The sequence below is a fragment of the Pelodiscus sinensis genome, chromosome 7 (assembly GCF_052426305.1).
Source record: "Pelodiscus sinensis isolate ZL-2025 chromosome 7, ASM5242630v1, whole genome shotgun sequence".
In the NCBI taxonomy this organism is placed as follows: domain Eukaryota; kingdom Metazoa; phylum Chordata; order Testudines; family Trionychidae; genus Pelodiscus; species Pelodiscus sinensis.
This window is the reverse complement of record NC_143058.1, coordinates 35,090,192-35,111,732: the sequence shown is the minus strand read 5'-3', so window position 1 is coordinate 35,111,732 and position 21,541 is coordinate 35,090,192. Positions and strand designations below refer to the sequence as shown.

At 44.0% G+C, this 21,541-nt stretch overlaps 1 protein-coding gene across 1 annotated transcript in view; it reads left to right on the top strand.

The window, feature by feature from the left end:
* The first annotated feature begins 3,038 nt into the window (after window positions 1-3,038).
* LY75 (lymphocyte antigen 75) overlaps window positions 3,039-21,541 on the top strand; it is a 78,125-nt gene continuing 59,622 nt past the window's right edge. The window contains exons 1-9 of the mRNA XM_089779734.1: window positions 3,039-3,269; window positions 7,672-8,043; window positions 9,999-10,172; window positions 10,488-10,652; window positions 11,358-11,468; window positions 15,422-15,565; window positions 17,030-17,218; window positions 18,156-18,313; window positions 19,811-19,921. Of these exons, the coding sequence (XP_089635860.1) occupies window positions 3,182-3,269; window positions 7,672-8,043; window positions 9,999-10,172; window positions 10,488-10,652; window positions 11,358-11,468; window positions 15,422-15,565; window positions 17,030-17,218; window positions 18,156-18,313; window positions 19,811-19,921 (1,512 nt within the window). The 5' untranslated portion in view covers window positions 3,039-3,181. The remainder of the gene's footprint in view (window positions 3,270-7,671; window positions 8,044-9,998; window positions 10,173-10,487; window positions 10,653-11,357; window positions 11,469-15,421; window positions 15,566-17,029; window positions 17,219-18,155; window positions 18,314-19,810; window positions 19,922-21,541) is intronic.

The following is a 21,541-nucleotide window of genomic DNA, read 5'->3' as shown; positions in this document are numbered from 1 at the left end:
ATCCCTGTTTCCTCAAGGCTGATTCCTCCTCTGGTGTCAGAATGTCTGCCATGAGGGTTGCCCTTGAAAGAAGGGCATGAGGGTTGCCATGAGGGTTGCCCCTTCGTGCCATGCCCATGCCCTTGCCCCCTCCTGCTACCATCATGACCCCATCTGCTGCACCCCGTCCTGCCCACCTCCCCGTGCTGCCTGCCCCGATGCAGCCTGAAGGCCACCGAGGCCTCCGCCCCTGCAGAGGCACTGGCAGGAGCCACCCCTCCCACCAGTAGCTCCCCCTCCCAGTTCAGAGGCCCCTCCCTTCTCCCCCTCCCAGTTCAGAGCCCCCTTCCTCCTCCCCCTCCCAGTTCAGATCCCCTCCCACCGCCCACCCTTCTTCCCTATTGTAAATAAAAATAAAAGTTTTATGTTGTTTGAAAAAAAATGTTTTGTTTATTGGGAGGTGAGGGGTGGGGGAAGGGAAGAGTTGGGGATGGGAGAGAGATGTAAATGGGAGACAGAAGCAACCCTACTGTGGGGCCTGGGACAACATCTCCTTCAGGGCCTCCCGGATGTGCACCCCATCATGGTGCGCCTGGCGAATGGTGGCTGTGCGGGGCTGTTTGAATGCCTGGCCCTCGGCTGCCATCCACGCCAAGAAGAAGTCCTCCCCCTTCCACTCCACAATGTTGTGGAGCACACAACACACGGCCACAACTTCTGGAATGTTCCACCAGTGTGGACGCTCTCTTGCACAAAGATGCATGGCTCTCACGATGCGCTGTGACCAATGTGGACGCTCTCTTGCGCAAGTACTTTTGTGTAAGAACTCTTGTGCAAAACATTACTTGCGCAAGAAAGCGCCAGTGTAGACGTAGCTTAGGGTATGTATACACCACAATAAAACACCCATGGCTGTGTCAGTTGACTCAGGCTCACAGGGCTTACACTGCAGATTTGTAAAATGGCATGTCCATGTTTGGGCTTGGATTGGAAACTGGGCTCTGGGACCCTTCCCTATTGCGGAATGAAGTGTCCTGGGCTCCAGCTTGATCCTCAATGTCTAGATTTCAATGTCATAGCTTTGCAGTCTGAGCTAGAGTAAGCTGACATGGGCCAGCCATAGGTGTTTTATTGCAGTGTAGACATATTCTTTGATGGTGTTCGTGGGTGCTGACAAGTATGCTTGTGAACCAGAGCCCTTGTCTGTACCAGCAGATCCTTCCTCTTTTATGCTCTAACCTCACGTTTGGTGGTTTTATACAAGTCTAGGTCCTTAGGACCCTTGCATAAGGACATGTCTGACTGGGACAGGATCAAGAACAAATGCCTTTTTTTTTTTTTTTTTTTGGAGACAGATCTGGCACGGTCACTCTCCTTATGTTTGGATTTGGGTTTAGCAACTCTAGTTTCCACTCCTGAGCTATTACTCAAAAGGGCTCTGCTCATCAGCTGAAACTGATATACACAAGTGTCCCACTGACCTGAATCTGACTGAGGTTTTATGGCTTTCTGCAGAAGATACTTCCTCAGATCAAGCACTTCCCCCATGCAGTTTCATGGGGAGAAGGCATGGGAGAAGCTTCACTTAGCAGAGACATAAGCTTCTCTCAGACACTGCTGGCGTTCATCACTCAAGGAGAAGGAGCAGAGGAAGGAGATATAATTCTTAAACACTAGGGCTACGTCTACACTGGCCCCTTTTCCGGAAGGGGCATGTAAATTTCACCAGTCGTCGTAGGGAAATCCGTGGGGGATTTAAATATCCCCCGCGGCATTTAAATAAAAATGTCCGCCGCTTTTTTCCGGCTTTTAAAAAAGTGCCAGTCTTAAAATCAGGAATAAGGGATCTTTCGGAAAAGGCTTTGTTTTCTGAAAGATCCCCGTCTAGACTGGCGCTTTTTGCCGGCAAAGCCCTGAGCTGGAAAAAAGCGGCAGCCATGTTTATGCAAATGAAGCGGGGAAGATTTAAATCCTCACTTCATTTGCAATTGCGCTGTCTAATTTACATCCCTTTTACGGAAAAGGGGTGCAATCTAGACACAACCGGAGTGTTTAAAGCAAGGGTGGGCAAAAGGGCTGGATCCAGCCTGTGGAGGCCCTGCTGCTCCTCCTCCCCCAGGTCCTAATTGGCCTGGGGGGTGAGGGAGCATGTGCATCCTCCTCCTGCCCTGCCAGGAGCACGTGGCACTTTGAAGCTTTGCACGCTTGCCTGCCCCCAAGCCAATCAGAGCTTGCGGGTGGGGGAGCTACCTGAAGCTTCCTTCACCCTGCTCTGGCACTGCAAGGAGCCTGTCTGCTCCTCACAGGGCTGGTGGAGGCTTCCCACGCTCCCCATCCTCAGGCCCTGATCAGCCTGGTGGTGGGGGAGCGTGTCAAGCCTCTTCCAGGGCATGGGTGCCTAGTGGGAAGGGGGGGCAGAGGGGCACCCCTATCACCAGACCAGTCATGGTTGGGAGTTGGGGTAGTCCTGCCCTTTCCCATATAGGCCCTGCCCCTTCCAGGGTGGCCCAGGGCTACTTCAAAAAATTTTGAAGTGTCCCCAGGGGAAAATTATTGACCACCCCTGGTTGAATGCTTCTCAAATTATTCCTCTTCTGTGTGGTGCTCTGGGGCTCTTGTTCCCCAGTTCAGGGCCTCAGTGCGTGCAGGGATGTGAATTTAAGTTCAAGTTGAAGAGAGCAGGGCAGGGGGGCCCAGCCTGAGCAGGAACCGGAATTTCCCCGTGTACATTTCCAAAGAGCCACAGTAATAAATCAGCACCCTTCAGCCGTTCCTGCTCTTCCCCACCCTCAGCACCTCCTGCAGCAGCCAACCCCGCCCACGCCTGCCTAGAGCAGGTGTGTCACAGGTGCAGGAGGCTGTGGGGGGAGCGGGGAGGGCGCAAGCTCAGGGCGAAGGGGGTTGAGCAGCGAGCTCCCCCCAAAACACACATTGGAAAGCCGGCGCCTGCGCAAGGAGCCGCCGCCTGTTAACAGCTCCGAGCGCCGGTCGGATCGGCCACGCCTACCGCAGGGCAAACACCTTAAGGGCAGCTACGCCCGGCAACTACTTACCCGCCCAGGCTGCGTCTCGGCGAAGGCTCCGATTGGCTCCAGCCTCCTCCAATCGGCGGCCGCGAGTGTCCTCGGGACGGCCGCGGGCTGGGGAGTGTCACCGGCTGGGAAGCGCTCGGGGCTCGCTGCCGCACTCGCCCTGCCGGAGGATGAGGAGGGCGGCGCCCGGGCACTGGCTGCCCCCCTGCTGCGTGGCTCTGCTGGCGGCCTGCTGCGTGGCGCGCCGGGCCCCCGCAGGTAACGCCCCGCTGGGCTTTGAACTTTACCTGCGTCCGGGCGCCCCCTTCACCCGGGTCCCCGGCCACGGGCCCCCCAGCCCAGCCCGGGGAGCTGCGAGGGGAAGAGACGCTGCGAGGGGCTGAGCTGTCCCTCTGCGCTTTGAGTCGCAGTTTAAGGGCGCTTGGTGGGGCGGGCGCCCGTGGGGAGGCGGAGGAGGGGCTCCTCGGGGATCGGTGCGTGCCTGTGGGTAGGTGAAGCCCCCCGCTGTGGGAGGACGGAGCGCCCCGTGGGGAGACGAAGGGGTCACCCCCTCAGAAGCGCTCTTGAAAGCGGCGGGGCAGGGCTGCGCCTACCCGCTCATTTACTTTTGCTTTCATCTTTTCCCCCTTGGTATTTCCAGCTCCGCCTCCTCCAGCACTTTAAAGTCCTCGCCCCCTTTGCGCTCGCAGCAATAGCGCAGCCCCTCCAGTATATGGAACCGAAACATGCAGGGAAACCCAAGCCCGAGAGACTGGGAGTTGCGGTCCTCAGTATAAGGAAGTGGTGCAGCCCTTAGACTTCAGCCGGGGAATTCAGCTCGTGCGTTTGTGTTGTTCACTGCGAGGCAAAGCAAATTCTCCTGCTAAGGTCAAGCTAGGAAGTGGAAGAAGTTCAGTTTCGATATGCTGTAACAAGGGCCAACCAATGTATTATCAGCAGAAGGGCAAGTAGACTTGGTAGCAAAGTCCAAACTATGGCGGCCTGCTTAATTCCTGCTGCTAGTGGCCCTGCTGTTAGGAAAGTGCTTGTGCTGATGTGTTTAGGATTTGGGCTGAGGCACTACTGAGTTTTTCCACCTTGGTCAGATGCTGGAAAAATTCTTCTGACAGTCAGGAAAGATCCTAGGCATATCAGCTGCTGATTTGTTCATCCCAATGGGAATCTTTTAGAATTTTAGGATATTAAATGTTGGGATAAGCAGATTAGCTTTCTTGGGGCTCTAAACTTTAAAATAGTCTAAGGATGATCTCTCAGTATCTGATTACCAGTCATACACGGGTTGGTTGCAAAAACTGATGGTTGTTACAAACTGGTGAATGTGTCGTCTGATGCTCATAAAAAGAATTTTGAATTCATGTTTTCAATAGAGTTACAAAGGTGCACATCACTGAAGCCTTACAGGTATTCCTGTTGGCAGATTCAGCAGAGGAGCCAGAGATTGAGTACAGAAGGTCCCTGTAGATGAGAGCTAAGGCATGTTGGTTGAAATATCAACATTTAGCTTTTCCAAATGCACTTACAAAAGATTTTTTTTTTCTAAATCCACTATGAGATGCAGATTAGAGTCCTGGTCCCAGTCAAGTTAATAAACAGTCAAGGTGCCTCTTCACTGATGTTCTGTCCCAGTTTGTACCTATACTTGCCAAAAGGCTTGGAAAAAATCTCATTGCTTTCTAGCCTGGGAACACTTGCTGTTGCTGCAAGACAAAAGATGCTGCTTTTCATAAGTCCAAGAGAAAACCTAAATGCACAGTATCTTTTTCTCTCTCCTTATCTCATATCAGGTAATACTAAGGTGCCTATCAGAATGCTTTCTAAGTGCTGATGACATCTTAGTTGTAATTCTCTGCAGATACTCCAAAATAGTCAGATTCTGAGAAGCATTACAACTCAAGTGGTTCTTAAGCTAAGATTCATTGGTGTTTCACACTGTGCACTTCTAGTGCAAGTACAGGCTTGAATCATAGGCACTAGGGATGTAAGTGAGTAATTGAATACTCCACTACTCTCTCCCCCACCCCTGTTGCTGCTTCTATATCCGAGGCAGTAAGGAGGTGGGAAACAGGAGCTGGTGCTGTGGGGGAAGCGCTCTCTGTGGTGCCACCCAGTGGGGGAGGTCTAGGTTGGATATTAGGAAAAACTATTTCACTAGGAGGGTGTTGAAGTACTGGAATGGGTTACCTAGGGAGGTGGTGGAATCTCCATCTCTAGAGGTTTTTAAGTCCTGGCTTGATAAAGCCCTGGCTGGGATGATTTAGTTGGGATTGGTCCTACTTTGGGCAGGGGGCTGGACTTGATGACCTCCCGAGGTCTCTTCCAGCCCTATGATTCTATATGGCTGGCCCAAACCTGAATGGGGCCATGACATCAGGGGCTGGGTCACAATGCCTAGAGTGGGGAGCTAAACCCACCCAGCCCTGTGGAACAGGAGCGGCAGGAATGCTGCTGTGGAGTGAGCACGGGGTGCACTTCCTCTGCAACACCAGTCGCCTGAGCCTCAAACACTTCTGAGGGTAGGACTCATCCCAGTTTAATCATCGAAAATAGAGAAGGTACATTCTCCTCTATCAGCATAGTTGGAACTTGTGACTACAGTGCGGATTTTGCTGAAATAGCTATATCAGCTGGGATATGTGATTTGCTCCCCCCCCCCCCCCCCCACACACACACTCCTGTTAGTGTAGCATATATGGCCTTGTCATCAGGGAAAGTTTTACCATAATACTGATATAGTTAAATTGGTATAAGCAGGGCTTGCCAAGCGTTGGTGAGCCCCACTCGCCAGCCGCGTGGTTTCGCGCCGTTCTGCACATGTGCAGATCGCTCTTCGCCGGCTCTTCCGGGTTGTAATCTGCTTGCCACAGGCGAGTAGGTTACATTTTGTCGAGCCATGGGTATAAGCCTCTGGACACTCTTATTCTGATATAAATTTTTTTTTTCTAGTTTAGCCTCAAATCCTTCCCCATTGACATAAGATATATTGAGGAAAGGCCAGTCAGTATCCACATGGGAAGTTAGATTGATGTAACTATATCCTTTTAAATTCACACATTAGATTATACCCGAAAAAAAACTAACTTATATAGACAAAATCTTAGCCGCACACTAGGCCCCAAATTCTTCTGAAAATGTTACCTTGGTCTGCCAGCTGGTAAGTGAGCAAGTATTTCAAGCCCTGGCTAAAGGAATGGTTTTATGGTTATATGCTTATTCCCTTAACGGGATCGGTGTTCCCTCTAAGCTGAGCTATTGGGTGACTGCCCAAGAGAGATTCAGATGCTACCCAGCTGATTAGCAGAGTGCCCACAGCCAGCAGCATGTGTTGCTATGGGTGGTGCACAGCTGCACATGCCTTGGTGCACATAACAAAATGTATTCCACACATGGATAGAAAAAATAAAGGAAACATTGACTGGGATAAATATCTATGATTATATTTATTATTAATCAATATTACAGTAGCAACCAATGACCCCAGTCTACAAGGGGGTCCCATTGAGCTTGACACCACGTGTGCGCACTCACACACACACACACAGATATATTCATGTTTAGCCAGTCCCTGTTGATTAGCAGGTGGTGATTATTATTATTTTTATTTTTAATACTATTTGTGGCTCACCTACAGCATGCTAGTTAATTTACACGTGAAAACAAGTTCCCAGAAATAGATAGTTTGTAAATTAATCCAACATCTGATTCATTGTGCACTGAAGTCCATGGAAAGACTCCTATTGACCTCCCTGGGCTTAAGGTCAGACCTTACATTGTAAACTCATGAGCATTTAGAATTATTTTTGTTTAAGAGAAAACTTTCACTCAGGAAGATGGTGTTCAATGTGTTACTAACGCTAGGGTTTATATAAGTTTGCCAGTGTTGCATAAGATGATAATTTTGCCACTGAGATCACAGAAGTCATGGAATCCATTACTTCCAAAGACCACCTTGACTTCAGCCCATGGCAGCTGGGAGCTGCAGTGTCCCACTCTCTTCCACGTTGTCCAGAAGCTTCAGTGGTAGAGGTATCTGGCTGCTGTGGGGGACCCCTGTAACTGCCAGCTGCCACAAATGACAGGGGGACCACGACAGCCTCTGGCCACTGTGGGCAACAGAGTATTCCAGCTCCCTGCCACTCTGGCAGCAGGGGCATAGCCACATTTCCCAGTTTCCCATGATGTTGCTCCTTGCCGCTTCCCACCACAGCGGTGGCAGAGGGACCTCTCTGCCACCATGGACAACAGGGGGAATCCCCTCCCCCCCACGCCTCAGGAGGAACCCCACAGCTCCCAGCCTGGTTGAGGGGGACCCTGGAGCTGCAAGCCCACATAAGTGGTGAAGGACCCCAGAGCTGGCCAGAGGCTTTCCATTTTGTCATGCATATTTTAGGTAAAAGTCAGGGACAGGTCACACATTTCTGGGAAAGCGACGAGGAGTCCTGTGGCACGGCTACCCCTCTGATACTTCTGTGAATTTGTCTTTATTGCCCTTGACCTGTCCCTGACTTTTACTAAAAATATTCATGATAAAATCTTAGCCTAACTATAAGCAATCATTTGTGTAATGCAATTGCTAGTCTTTTCTGGTAGAGTACAGTAGAGCTTTGTCTTTAGTTTTAAAAATAAAATTTCCCATAGAAATCACATGTGTATTTTTGTACAGGTAATGATGCATTTACCATTCGCCATGAAAAAACCAGCAAGTGCCTACAAATTAAAGACTCATGGATTGTAGTAGCAGATTGCAAGGAGACAAAGGAGACCTTGTGGAAATGGGTCTCTCAAAATCGCCTTTTCCATTTGGGATCTCAAAAGTGCCTTGGATTAAATATAGCCAAACCAGAATTGCCTTTGAAAATGGTTAATTGTGATTCCCAATTTATGCTATGGTGGCGATGTGTTGATGCTTCCATATATGGTGCATCCCAATACAAGCTGATTTTAAAGGACAATTTTGTGACAGCAAGTATAAATTCGTCTGACACATGGAGAAGAAGTAACTCCTCTGAAGATATTTGTGTTTACCCTTACCAAGGTAAGTCAGAGGTTTTAATTTTGTTCTGCATGATATAGGAGACATGGTAGTGAAAATCACCAATGATATGTGGGAATATGCCAATTCTATGCCCTTGGAAGACTGATAAAGTAAGGGAATGTTTGCCGCAGAGATGATAATGATGTATAGATAACTGCGAATTTGTAACTGCAAATTCGTAATGTACCATTTATTGATTGATTACAGCAAAATGTTGTCAAGGAAAATGTAAGTTTGGTACATGTACACCTATGATAGTGTCCCTTTCATATATGAAACACTATGGGCTACGTCTAGATTGTAAAAGGGATGCAAATTAGACTTATCGCAATTGCTAATGAAGCGGGGATTTAAATCTCCCCCACTTCATTAGCATAAAAATGCCTCCCCGGCTTTGCTTTGGGTGCCCCTGGTCTGCTGGAGATGGTCCCCAGCAGACCAGAGGCACCGGGAGCAAAGCCGCAGCGGCGGCGGAGTCCCTCGCCTCCCCGGCTTTGCCAAAGCAAAGCCTCAGAGGCGCGGGACCCCTCTGCCTCCCCAGCTTTGCTCCAGGTGTCCCTGGTCTGCTGGAGATGGTCCCCAGCAGACCAGGGGCACTCGGAGCAGCTTTTCTCGCTCCGGAGGTCGAGGTGGCGGGACCGCTGCGCTCTGGGCGGTCCCGCTGCCTGCGAGCTCCGGAGCGAGAGAGCCCCGTTCAAAAGTGCGGATCCGCGTAACTCGGGGACTGCCTGTACTGTGTTGTGCATTAATTGGTTCATATTGACTCTGCTGGTGCGCACTGAAGTTTTCCCTAGTACACTTTAAAGAGCACTGTTCAAAACTGTACTGTGTTAAATAGCACCACACAGATTACTCATACATTGTATATAACATGCATTACTCATACAACATATATAAAAAGAAAACCTCATCAACATTAAAATGCAAAAAAATACTAAAAAGAACCTTCCAAAATGAAATTAATACACCCTGAATAACAGAAGCTCTTACGTATTATTATTACTTCATTTTTTATTTTCCATTGCAGTAGTGGCTCAAGTCAGGGATTGGAGCATTGTATGTGACAAGAGATGGATTTAACAGGTGCATGAGGAAATACATCATGACAATGAGTCTATTATGTTTAGAGTAAGAAAGTGGTTAAAGCACACTAGCTGTTTTGCTGTTGTCAAGTGTTCTGTGGGCATCATAGCAAAAGCAACATTTTTAGGAGTGGTTTAAAGGAGGGCAGTGTATAAGCTTCATACATTTTTACAGGGAGTTCCAGTCAGGCATACTCACTGAGCAGCTCGCCTCTGTTTGCCACTGTAGGAAGAGGATCAGCTTCCTTTCCTTATTTGAAAGTTTTAAGGAACCTCTGCCCACAATAGCTCCCAACACTGTTTTTAAAACTACTATTGCCATATTATCTGAGCACCATCACAACACCCAACTTAGGTAGGGAAGTAGTATTAGCCACATTTTACAGATGGAGGATAAGACATTGAGGGCATTTGCTCCCATTGACTCCCTGCTGTGTGGATGGGGATTTAAGAAAAAACTTTTCCGTTAAAAGCATTTGTGGAAAATCATGCCAGTCTAGACGTAGCCAAGTGTGTTCACAGAATTGCGGCCTAACTGACCATTCCAAAAGTATATAGTGAAACTGGCTAATGAACAAAATAATGAGTGGGGAGGAACAGAAAAATATTTTTCTTTCATCTCTTTTAGTTATGGTAGCATTGTTTATTATTTGTAACAGTATGATATGTGCAGACAGCAGTGTGATTTAGTAATTTTCAAGTAAACTTTCTCCGTACAGATAGTGGCTTTTTTTATTATTTTTGTTACTCATTTCTTCCTCAGCAGACTTGCAAGAGGGGAGTTTTATGTTATTCATTTGGTATGATAGTTTTAGGTATGTTCAGATTTCTCTTTCAAATACTAAATCTGCTCTTTGGTTGCTTTTCTTACAGAGATCTACACAAAGGATGGGAACTCCTATGGAAGGCCCTGTGAGTTCCCCTTCCTAGTTAATCAGACATGGCATCATGACTGCATTCTAGATGACACGCACACAGGTGGTGAATGGTGTGCCACAACCTACGATTACATTCAGGATGGGAAATGGGGAATCTGCTTAAAACCAGGTATGTAGGTTTTCTGAATAGATATCCTAACAGAGTTCTGCCATTTCATGTGTTTACAGCTCCATTCTATGGTATAATATCTGCATACTAAACTCTTCAAATTCATTCTCCAATACTGGAACATTGATATAACAATCAACATAAATAGACTTTGTGTTATGAATGATTTTAATATACAACTAACATTTTTCCTTGCGTATTCCTCTGTATAATAATAATAATAATAATAATAATACTCACTAAAATGTTTGGAAAAACCCAAATGCAGTAGTTATTTTGCTATAGTCACCAGTATCTTGTGCTTGCATTAAACAGAGGATGGTTGTAGTGATAACTGGGAACACGATCCAGGATCTGAAAGTTGCTACCAGTTAAACACACAGTCTGCTCTTTCTTGGAAAGAAGCTTATATTTCCTGTCAAACGCAAGGGGGAGATTTACTGAGCATCACAAATACAAATGAATTAAATTATATACAAGGTAGGTATAAGTTATAACTATCTATAATAATTCTATAAAATTAATATGTTGACAGCAGAATATCTGACAAGTAGAATAGCTTCAAGAAAGCATGAACATGTTCTGTCACATGAGATCTCTTGGTGCTTGTAATCTGAATAATAGGAATGAATGACTAATCTATTTTCTCATATAGCTCATCTGATTGTTTTATAGTGTTTGTGATTAAAACCAGGGGTAAATAGACAGCATCCATGCAAAAAAAAGCTGACTAGGTCAGTATGATAGTTTAATGTCAGTGTTTTAAATGGGATCCAGGCTTGGATCTGGAAATATAATTATATGAATTCTAGCAGTGCACTCATCCCTTGTGAGGGAGGGTATCTTCTGCCATTGTCATGTAATCACATGTACAGCCATATAGGGCTTTATTCAGGCTTGGACTACAGGAGGTGTCACTGTGTCTTTGAGTGTGGGGAGAACAAAACAGTCAGTTTCTGGAGGGAACAGGTGGAAGAAAGCAACAGAATTCTGTAACACATTAAGGATTAGAATTTTACCCAGGATCCTTAACGTCTTCTTACTTCAGTAGAAGTTTAACATCCATATTCAATGCAAAAATATTTCTTTACTGGACATATTTTTTTCAGTTAGCGCCTTAGTTTAAACCCAGCTGTTTAATGGCTGTAAATAGTTTTAATTAACCATTTAAATGATTAATTCCAGCTAAAGATGGCATTGCAGAGAAGTTTTGGATTGGCTTAAATCAGCTGGATATTTCTGGAGGCTGGCAGTGGTCAGACCACACACCCTTGAATTTTCTTAACTGGAATCCAGGTAACCATATTTTCAATTGTTGTGGGTATTTGAGTATCTTTGTTGTATAACTGAACATAAATACTGAGGCTAATGTTTGCTTCCTTCCCTTCCCAAAGTAAGTCTGTCTAGTCTTTTTGGAACTTAACTCTCTCTTTTTCCAGCTTACTGAATAGCCTCTTGTTCAATCAAATGTTGGCCATTTGAGGAAGCAAGTGAGAAGACAGATAAGATGTGGCTTTTGTAAGAGTTTATCAAACTTATACAAAAGATAATAAAGTAGAATTTTTGATATTTGACACATGAAGTATTTCATGTTTTCATCATGTCAAAGTCTAAGGACCTAGCTTTACCACTTTTACATGAGCCACACCTTATTTGCGATTTCAGTGGGTCTATTTGCAAAGCAGAAGGCTACTTACAAGTAAAAGTAGCAGAATCTGTCCCCAGTTATCTGACAATACAAACCATGTAGCTCAAAAAATGAAACTTCTAAATGGTAGATGGAAAAGACCAATACATTACAACCTGACCACTTCGTGTTCAAATCCATAGGAAAACTCCCAGTAACTTCCAAGTCTGTAGGATTGAACCCTTAATCAGGAAACCAATTTATTCTTCTTGAGTGATTACTCATGTCCATTCAACGTAGGTGTGTGTGGTATCTACGTAGGGTACTGGATCCCACCATACCCTGGAGTGGGGCATACATGTCACGCTATACAGGGAGATCCCAGGCCTCTCCTTCTCCAGGTCCTTCTTGTTGCCAGTGACTGTGCTTGGAACTGCGCTGCAGCACTCTTCATATTTCCCTCTTTTCAAATGGAAATAGGTTTAATTCCTGGATAGTTGTTGTTTTTGTAAATAAAGTTTCATAGGCATAGCCATGTCAGTCTGTAACTGAAAAAAGTTAAACAATGAATAGTCTTGCAGCACCTTAGAGACTAAAAAAGATGTAGACAGAATCATGAGCTTTCATGGGCACAACCCACTTCTTCAGATGAAGTTGGTTGTGCCCACGAAAGCTCATGATACCCTCTACATTTTTTGTTAGTCTCTAAGGTGCTGCAAGTCTGTTTGTTTTATAAGTTTCTTCTTTGTAAATAGTTAGTCCCCCTGCTGGGACTCACCCCTGAGATGGGTCATGACCTGGTATCCCAGGTTTAAACATTGTGCTAACTGTTATAGTCCTGTGCCTGTTAGTGACTTTCACAAAAACTGCCTCTGCTGCTTGGGTGAGGGTTATATAGCGAGTAGTGCCACATTTGTAGGTCCTTCCATCGTAAGACCTTGAAGGCTAGAGTCATCCAATTAAAGGCACTGCTGATGGAGTTGGCTTTGGCTCCGCAAGACCAATGGTCTTACACAGCACCAAGCACCAGCATCCTGGTATGGAGCACCCACCTGGTACCAACAGCATTTTGGAACCAAAAGTGTTCAGTGATCTGAGTGAAGCAGGATAGAAGACAAGACCCCCAGACCACGCAAGACACGGCCCAAGCTGGTGTCAAACCAGGGCAAGGCATGGGAGAAGGCCCTGCAGCTGAAGTGGGTCGACCCACAGGGCTCTGTGCCCCTGTTGCTGACTATTCAAGTCCCCTCCACCCCAGAGGCATTCCATGCAGTGCAGGACATTATCACCTTGTCAGTCCTGCCTACGCCCTCCGCACTGGGGCCTCGGCACAGGAGAAAGCCTTTCCAGTGAGGTTGCTTCGGAAAGCACTCTGTAGCCCAGCATGCCCTGTCAGAGAGAGGCAAAGGTCAGGCTTGAGAGCCAGAGCTTTGCCCGAGGTGGAGTGTAGACCATGAGGGATACGTGTTGCCCAGCAACAGTCACTCACTTTTCCAGTGGAGTAATTCGTGAGACAGGTCCCCGTGAAGTCGATGCCGCTCCCTGCACCGGGACTATCGCATGGCATGAGGTTTCCAGGATCTGAGAGAATGTTCTCCAGGTCCCACTCCTCCTGGCAGTGGAGATCTCAGTGTTGCTGGTCCCCGCCATGGCCAAGCAGGACCAGGGGCTGCTTCTGGTCTCCAACTCACAACCACGGGCGCTCCTCTCACTCCCCAAGGTTGACACCTCCTGGCACCTCAGGATCGGATACTCCAGCCCCTGGGCTTTGGTGAGTGTCAGGTGTGTGGGAGTCCTCTCAGAACAATCTTCTCTCCCACTGGTGTAGGCATTGGTACTGAGACCCGAACCACCTTGGCACCACAACCACCCCACAGCTGTCACAATGGCTGCAGGCACCATGGCATTCACAATGGTGCTCATGGACCCCGGGGGGTTTCCTGATGCAGCCGTAAGTTACATGGTTGGTAGCCAGAGTTTCTGAGGTATGCTCCAGACCACTGGTTAGCAGCCCCCGGCACTGGATTCAGCTGGATCAGGCATCCCAATGGGCAGGAGGAGGTGGAAGACCAGCAACCACCAATAGAGGAAGAGCAGTCATCCTAGGCCTCGTTGTCTTCCTCACCAGATGAGGCGATACTGGCACCCCCTCCTCTGGTCCCACAGGATGACAGTAGGGTGCATCAGGACTTCTTGGCTGATGACCTGGATCTCTAGATAGAGGAACCACCCACCAACACCCTTTTTGACATCCTCAGGCAAGTGGCTCTAGCTAGGGTCGCCTTCCCACTATTCAAAGGGCTTACCAAGATAGCCAAGGCATTGTCCCTATCCTCCTGGTTTCCTTCAATATCTAAGAGGGCGAAACACAAATATTTTGTCCCTGTCAAAGACCATAACTATTTGTATACCCACCTGACCCCAGACTCACTTGTGGTAATCCGTTAACCACAGGGAGAGCCAAAGTCAGCCCGCTCCACCCCCCAAAAATAAGGATTCTGGACACCTGGATCTCTTTGGACCCAAACTTTTTTAGTCTGATACTTCCAGTTGTATGTGGCTAACCAGGAGGCCTTGATTGTCTGTTATGACTTGAGTATGTGGTAATCAATGGCTAAATTTGAGTCCTCTCTACCGGAGAACCCCAGAAAGGAGTTAAAGGCACTGGTAGAGGAAGGGGCCATGGCAGCTAGAGCTCCAAGCAGCATCAGATGCTGCAGACTTGGTGGCCTTATCCGTGGCCTTAACCATCTCTATGTGCCTGTTGGTGTGGCTCCTGCTCTTAAGTTTATCCATGGAGGCCCAAAGCTCGCTGGAGGACCTCTCCTCCTATTGGATGGTCAGGCCCTGTTTGCAGAGAACAGACTCTAAGTTGCACTGCTTGAAAGACTCTAGAATCACTCTAAAGACTCTGGGTTGTATGTCCCAGGAATGGAGAGGATGTTACCAGATCAGAATATCCCAGACCACAGAGATTCAACCTGTATTGAAATACTTGTTGTCTCGCTCATTATAAAGACAGAAAACTTTGATGATAAAACATAAAATTGTGTCTATTACAAAACGATTTCTGTGGCAAATGTACTCATTATTCTTTCATTTTGTTTTTACTGTGCTTACTGTATTACTGAACAGTAGATTGGTGTTTTTTCAATTTAAACACCCATGATCATAAGAGCAGGTATTTGTACCTAAGCTATCACTAAACATATACAAGGAAATATAAACGTTGACTTTTATTTCAATTATTTAATTACAATTATTTTATCTGTTGGCTTATGTCACAGCTTAAATTTTACTTGTATTAATTGTAGTTTAGATGGAATATTCTGCTAGGTCTTGTAATTAAAGTACAGGAGTAGGAATGAGGATTTCTTGCTCTATTCTTGGTTCTTTCAAAAGGCTTTCTATCTGAGCTACTGTAAAACAAGTCCTGTAGGCCAAAGACTGTATTGCATTGTGATCCTCACATTGAAAATACTACAGAAATACAGAATGTTGTTGTTGTTTTATTATTATTATTATTATTATTTTATTATATCAAAAAAGTGTGAGACAAAAGAAGCATCATCTTCACTTTATATAAATATGCACTCTTACCAATAGTTCTTTCTCTCCACAGACATGCAAAATATTTCGCCCTTGGATGGGTCAAGTTGTGTGGCGATGAATGCTACCTCGGGTCAATGGCAAAGTTATTACTGTGAGACTGCACTTCCATATGTCTGCAAGAAGCCGCTTAACAATACCAAATCAGAATTACCAGGTAATCCATCATCACACATCTGTTTCTGAATAGTATATAGTGATATGAGAGTAATATCCACTGCTGCTGTAGTCACCTTCCAGTGTTTAAGGTCCTCTTCTCACTCTGACCACATCAGCCTCCCTTCCCAAAATCCCATTGCACTGACATAAACCCAGAATTGGAAGCCAGGAACTGCTGAGTTGGTGTCTGACTTTCTGTATAATCTTTACCTCTCTTATACTTGCTTCAGAGGGATGTGCTGAGAGGTAGTTAATATTTGTACAGTGCTTTGATGAGTTAAACTAGAGAAGAACAAAGTGTTAGGACACTATCCTCATTACCATGGTGTCTCCTCACCTCCTATATCTAAACTGTGTCCCCTTGTTTGGTTTTGTCTGAGTTCATATGAATGCTCTTTGAAGTAGGGTCTCTATGTCTTCTCTCTTGTTTTATAAAATACTTTGTGTAGTGTCATAAACATTCAGTAAGCTTTTAGGAAATAGTATGTTTACTCACTGTAAATTCCATCATACAACTTGCAATTATTTAAAATGTATTTGTTTTTGTGTCTTTTTAAATCAGTAGGGCTGAACCTCATTGGAGGTTGAGCCTTTTTACAGAAACCTACTTAGGAGAAAAAGATAGTAGGCACTCCAGGGCTGAGACTGGGAATTTTTGTATGTTTTCATAGCATTAATCTTGAATGAGGCTATTCAGTGATATACTGGCTGCTAACAATGACGTAGCATTGCTTTTAGCTGCTTGGCTGTGTGTGCTAATGTAATTTTGAGGGAAGATGTGGCTGGGGTTTTGTTGTTGTTGTGTTTGGGGTTTTTTTTTTTTTAAACACCTTTTGCTTAGTTAGAGTAATAACTTTTACTTCCCACTGCAACTAGCTTTTGTTTCTATGCCCCTTTCCTACCACTCATAAATCTTACTAATCACTATTCTAGTTTTTCCCCTCCTACAATAGCTGGATTAATGCAAGCCCCAAATGTTTCTCTTTGATCCTTGGCTTAGATTCTAACATTGTAAGAGCGACATTACTTGATTTTATTAACATTACCGCTCTTGATTTTATTAACATTACTCGTTTTACTTTAAGTCATTGATGTTTGTAATAAGTGTCTGACACACAGGAATTCTTGTAGAGACTGGAGTTTCCTCTGTGTACTTCTTGCTTGGGGCAATATCTGTGCTGTGAGACGAGAACTTGAACAGTAACACTGAAGTGGATCTCTTTCAATTTGATACCATTGGGGAGCTACCCTTTAAAATGGTCCCCTCGTCGTCTTGAATCAGAGAGTACAATATGGGTCACTGGTGTCAGAGAAGGAGGAAATAATAACATTTACCTGCTGGGCGAACACATTCTATTTGCTCTGTTTTGGAAGCTTTGAGATTCTGCAAGAAAACATTGTGTAAACTGAAATTTTGATGATAATCCGTGTAACTCACATGGCACGTTCTCTTCATTCTCAGATGTTTGGAGGTACTTGGAGACTCAATGTGATTCAGGCTGGCTTCCATACAGTGGTTTTTGCTATATGCTGATGAATAACCAAGCTTCTTGGAATATGGCAGATCAGTCGTGCAAAGCAAACAAAAGTGACCTCATTAGCATGCATTCTTTAGCAGATGTTGAGCTGATTGTTACAAAGCTTCATAATGGTAAGTCTGGATAGTTAATATAAAGGGTCAGTGTTTAAGTGCTGCTGGCTATAAATGCTAAATTACCACAAATTTGCTTTTAGCTTTTAAATGGAGTTAATAGATTATGGTTTGTAACCAACTGTCAGGAAGTGACCTCACTTCCACTCATGTATCATCATAGTGACTATTTCAATGCAGTTCCAGTTGGACCATGTTAATTTTGTTGGAAGAATAAAATGAACAATAACTGTAGGAGCCCAGAAATTTACTGTCAGCAGGTTGAGAGAGAGCTATAAGGCCAGCTCCTCAGTATGTCTATCTTGGTAGATTTCCATTGTCTTCAGTAGTAATAGTATGTTGATTTCAGGGGAGTAAACTGATTAATGTTAGCTGAGGAACTGACCTGTGAATATCAGCCTCTTTGGAGAAAAAAATAGTTTCCTCAAAAGTTGTTCAGGGTTGCTTACTCTGCTTTATAGTGGCTTATTTTTTCTTTGTGTTTTCTTTGATGTTTTACACAGGATGATGATAGTTCTTCATTCAAATCTAAGCAGTTACTTGAGTTATGTGACTATTGGTCATTGAGCTAGTAGAACTCTATTCTAGTCTTCATACTTGCATACTTCATTTTGCTAATACTGAGAATTATTTTGGATTAGTGGTAATTTTGCTTCTTTGTGTAAATGTCACAAACAAGCAGTTGCATATAATCATACATAATAAAAATAGGATTGTTAAAAATGCTTTGTTCAAGTCTCAGATCCTTGATCTCATTGTTAGAATGGGTATTTGAGAAAAATGCAGTGCAGACTAAGAAATAACACATTTTGGAGGGCTTCTATACTGGTTTTTTTGCATGCTGTTAAATTAATTTTTTTTGTTTTTATTTGCAATTATCTGACTTTGTAAGGGTTTTTTTTTTTTTTAAACTTTTAATCACCATTTTAACTTTTAGAAACTAAAGAGGAAATATGGACGGGTTTCATGAATGTGGATACTCCAGCTTTGTTTAAATGGTCAGATGGGTCCAAAGTAGTTTTCACTTACTGGGATCAGAATGAACCAAAAATTCCTTTTAACAGCACTCCGAATTGTGTATCCTATTCAGGAAAGGTAAGAACTGAGTGGTTTTTCAATCAAATAGTCTTATGTGATGCATGCAAAGGCTGAGAGCAAAATAACACCCAAATACAACTGATTCATCTTTGATATACACAGAAGTATAGGGATAATGAAATCAAATCTTTGTTTTAGAAATTATTATTTGACACTTTTTAAAAAAAAGAAGATTGCTTGAAATTATTTAGCCAAGCTTTTTATACTGTGTCATGAGTCTTCTATGTGTATCATGGGCTGCAAGGGAATGGAAAAAACATGTTTTTAAATTCTCAGATTCTGCCACTAACAGCTGCTGATTTGGCTGCTGTTGAAGAGCAGCTAGTTGCTTCTCCATGTTGTTGTTTTCAGCCCTGCTCTTCCCTATGAGCTACCATTTACCAGCTCCTTTTTTATGTCTAGGTGACAGAGGGATAAGAGGGAAGGAGGTGGGCAGGTAGAGCTATAGAGAGGAGGAGCCAGCCTCAGTCAACCCCCAGAAGCTTGAAGCTCTGTGAGCAACTTAGAGTCCACCCTTCCTTCTTAGAAGAGGTACTGAGACACTTGGAGTGAAGGACAGAGACCAGGGCTGGTAGAGAATAGTAAAGGGAGTGACTGAGGGAGAGAGAAATCTTGATAACACCACAAAGATGCCAGAGTAGGGAGTTGGCTATGGCTTTTCCCCTGGAACAGATCCAGCAGCTATCCTGCACATACTCATGAAAGGGGGGCAATAGAATCCTGTGAGGAGGGAGAGGTAGCCTGGAGGAAGACTTTAGGGCCTGGCTGGAGCTGTCATGGATTTTTATAGCATCTAGATTTCTTCATGCATATCCAAACCAATTGTTTGAGCAAATTCTGAACTTACAGACTTTTCTCCATCAAAGTTTTTATCTGTACTTGTTTGTTCAATTATGGAATTTTACTTCATTTTGTGTGTTTGGGTAGCATTGCATCATTATGTGTTGAGGTAACAACACATGGGGAAAGGGCAGTTGGGTTTGGAGTTTGTGGGAACCAGTGTTCCTTCTAAGCTGTGGGGCAGCACAGCTTCACAGGTGATTAATCAGCCTCACCCGGTCAGTTCTGTGCACTGAGCTCTGAGCCTCTGGTGGGAAATACGTGGTGAACAAGGGGTTGCCACTTCTGTTGTGACCAGTGGAATTGGTGTCTTCAAGAGGGTCATAGGAGACCCTGGTCAACTTGGAGGCAATGAGGTATCCATGTAATTCTTTGGTAAAGAGCAGCTGAGAAGTGTACTGGAAGGAAATAGCAGGACATCTGGCTGACCAAGATCCCTCAAGCAGGCTTTTTACAGAGCTAGTAGCCAGGAAAATCTTTAATCTTTAAAGAAGCAAGAGCCAGGAAAGGCTAATTGAGCTTGGAGGAGTCCCCACAACTTAAATTGGCTTATGTCTACGTCATAGCAATGATTTTAAACCAAAGTTTAAAAAAATTCAAATTTGAAAGCTTTTAGGAGTCTTTTATCCCCTTTTTTTCCTTCCTTTCTAATAGTTGGGTCGGTGGAGAGTCAAATCTTGTGAAAAGAAACTGAAATATGTATGCATGAAAAAAGGAGAGATTTTGAATGAAACAATCTCTGATAAACACTGTTTCATCAAAGAGGTAATAATTTATAATGCCAATGATTTTAAAAACTGTGATTTTTTTTTTTTAACTTTAGTGTAAAAATGTTGCCTACATAAAATTACTCCTTGTTTCTTCTGTTTTGGAGTTTTTAAGTTTTAAAAGAATGTCTCAAACATTGAATACTTCTAGCTTTTAAAAGATACATTCAAGTAGTTTGGACCCAAACCTTACTTTCATTTAAAATTCTCTTAACTGGTTAGGGATTATCTTTTATAAGTCTTACCCCCTGTGCTTATTGAGAAGTATATTGAAATGCTGGCAGGCAATTTAGGTTCAACATGTAAGCTCTGACATATTTCTTTATTTTAAAATGGATTTTAGAAGCCCTAACGTTAATAGATGCTTGCATTAACTCCCTTTTGGGTTTGTTTTCATTTTGTTTTAATTCAATAAAAGCAGTTTTTGTTTGTATTTAAACATTTCCGTCTAGTGTTTGCAACACACAGAACTAAGGCATTGTGCTGGTTCATAAATAAATAAAACCTAGAAGTGAAGCTGTATTAGAGTGTGACGAGAAATATAAGTGAAACTAGCCTATATTTGTTCTCCCACCTGAACAAAGTCCAAAATATATAGCAAAGATGTTATAAAGTAAATCAGTTTTAATAACCCAGGGGTTATCTTATTAGTAAGACAGCTAAGATATTTCTGATTTTAAAAAATGGTTTCTAACTTGAATCCCCAATAAAGAACACCTTCGTGCTCTAAGGTGTCTTTCTGCACATCCTTCTTGTATTTTTAAACTGCTACTGCAGAGACTGTTAGCATGATGGAAGCACAATGATGTAAGACTGAAAGGTACCTTGAGACCTTATCTAGTCCAGCCCTGACCCCTTTGAGTCAGGCCATTGTATACCTACGCCATCCCTGACAGATGCTTGTATAATCTGTTCTTGAAATCCTCCAGTAACGGGGATTTCACTACCTTCCCTGGAAGCCTAGTCCAGTGCTTAACTATCCTTATAGTCAGAAAGTTTTCCTAATATCTAATCTAAATCACCCTTGCACTGCAGATTCATCTGATTACTACTTGGGTGGACATGGAGAACAATTGATCTCCATCCTTTTTAAAACAGCCCTTACACTCAGACCCAAGTCTCTGTCTCCAGACTAATCAGTTTTTATAACCTTTTCTCATAGGTTTTTTTAGCCCCCTCCTCCTTTTTTTTTGTTTCTCTTCGCTGACTGTCCAGTATGTCAACATTCTTTGTAAAGTGTGTCTCCCAGAACTAGACACAGTACTCCATCTGAAGCGTCATCAGTGCCAAGTACAGTGGGAAAACTTCTTCATGTCTCTTATGTATGAAACTCTTGTTAATACATCTCAGAATTATATTAGTCTTTTTTGCAAGTGCATCATGTTGTTGACTCGTATACAATTTGTGATTCACTATGACTTCTAGCTCCTTTTCAGCAGTATTACTTGCTAGGGATTCCCCTTTTTCTAGTTGTGCATGTGATTTTTTTTTTTTTCCCCCTTCCTAAGTGAACTACTTTGTATATTTATTTTTTGTTTGTTGAATTTCATCTTGCTTTCAGACCAGTTGTGTAATTTGTCAAGGTCATTTTGATGTTCTTTAAAGTACTTGTCACTCA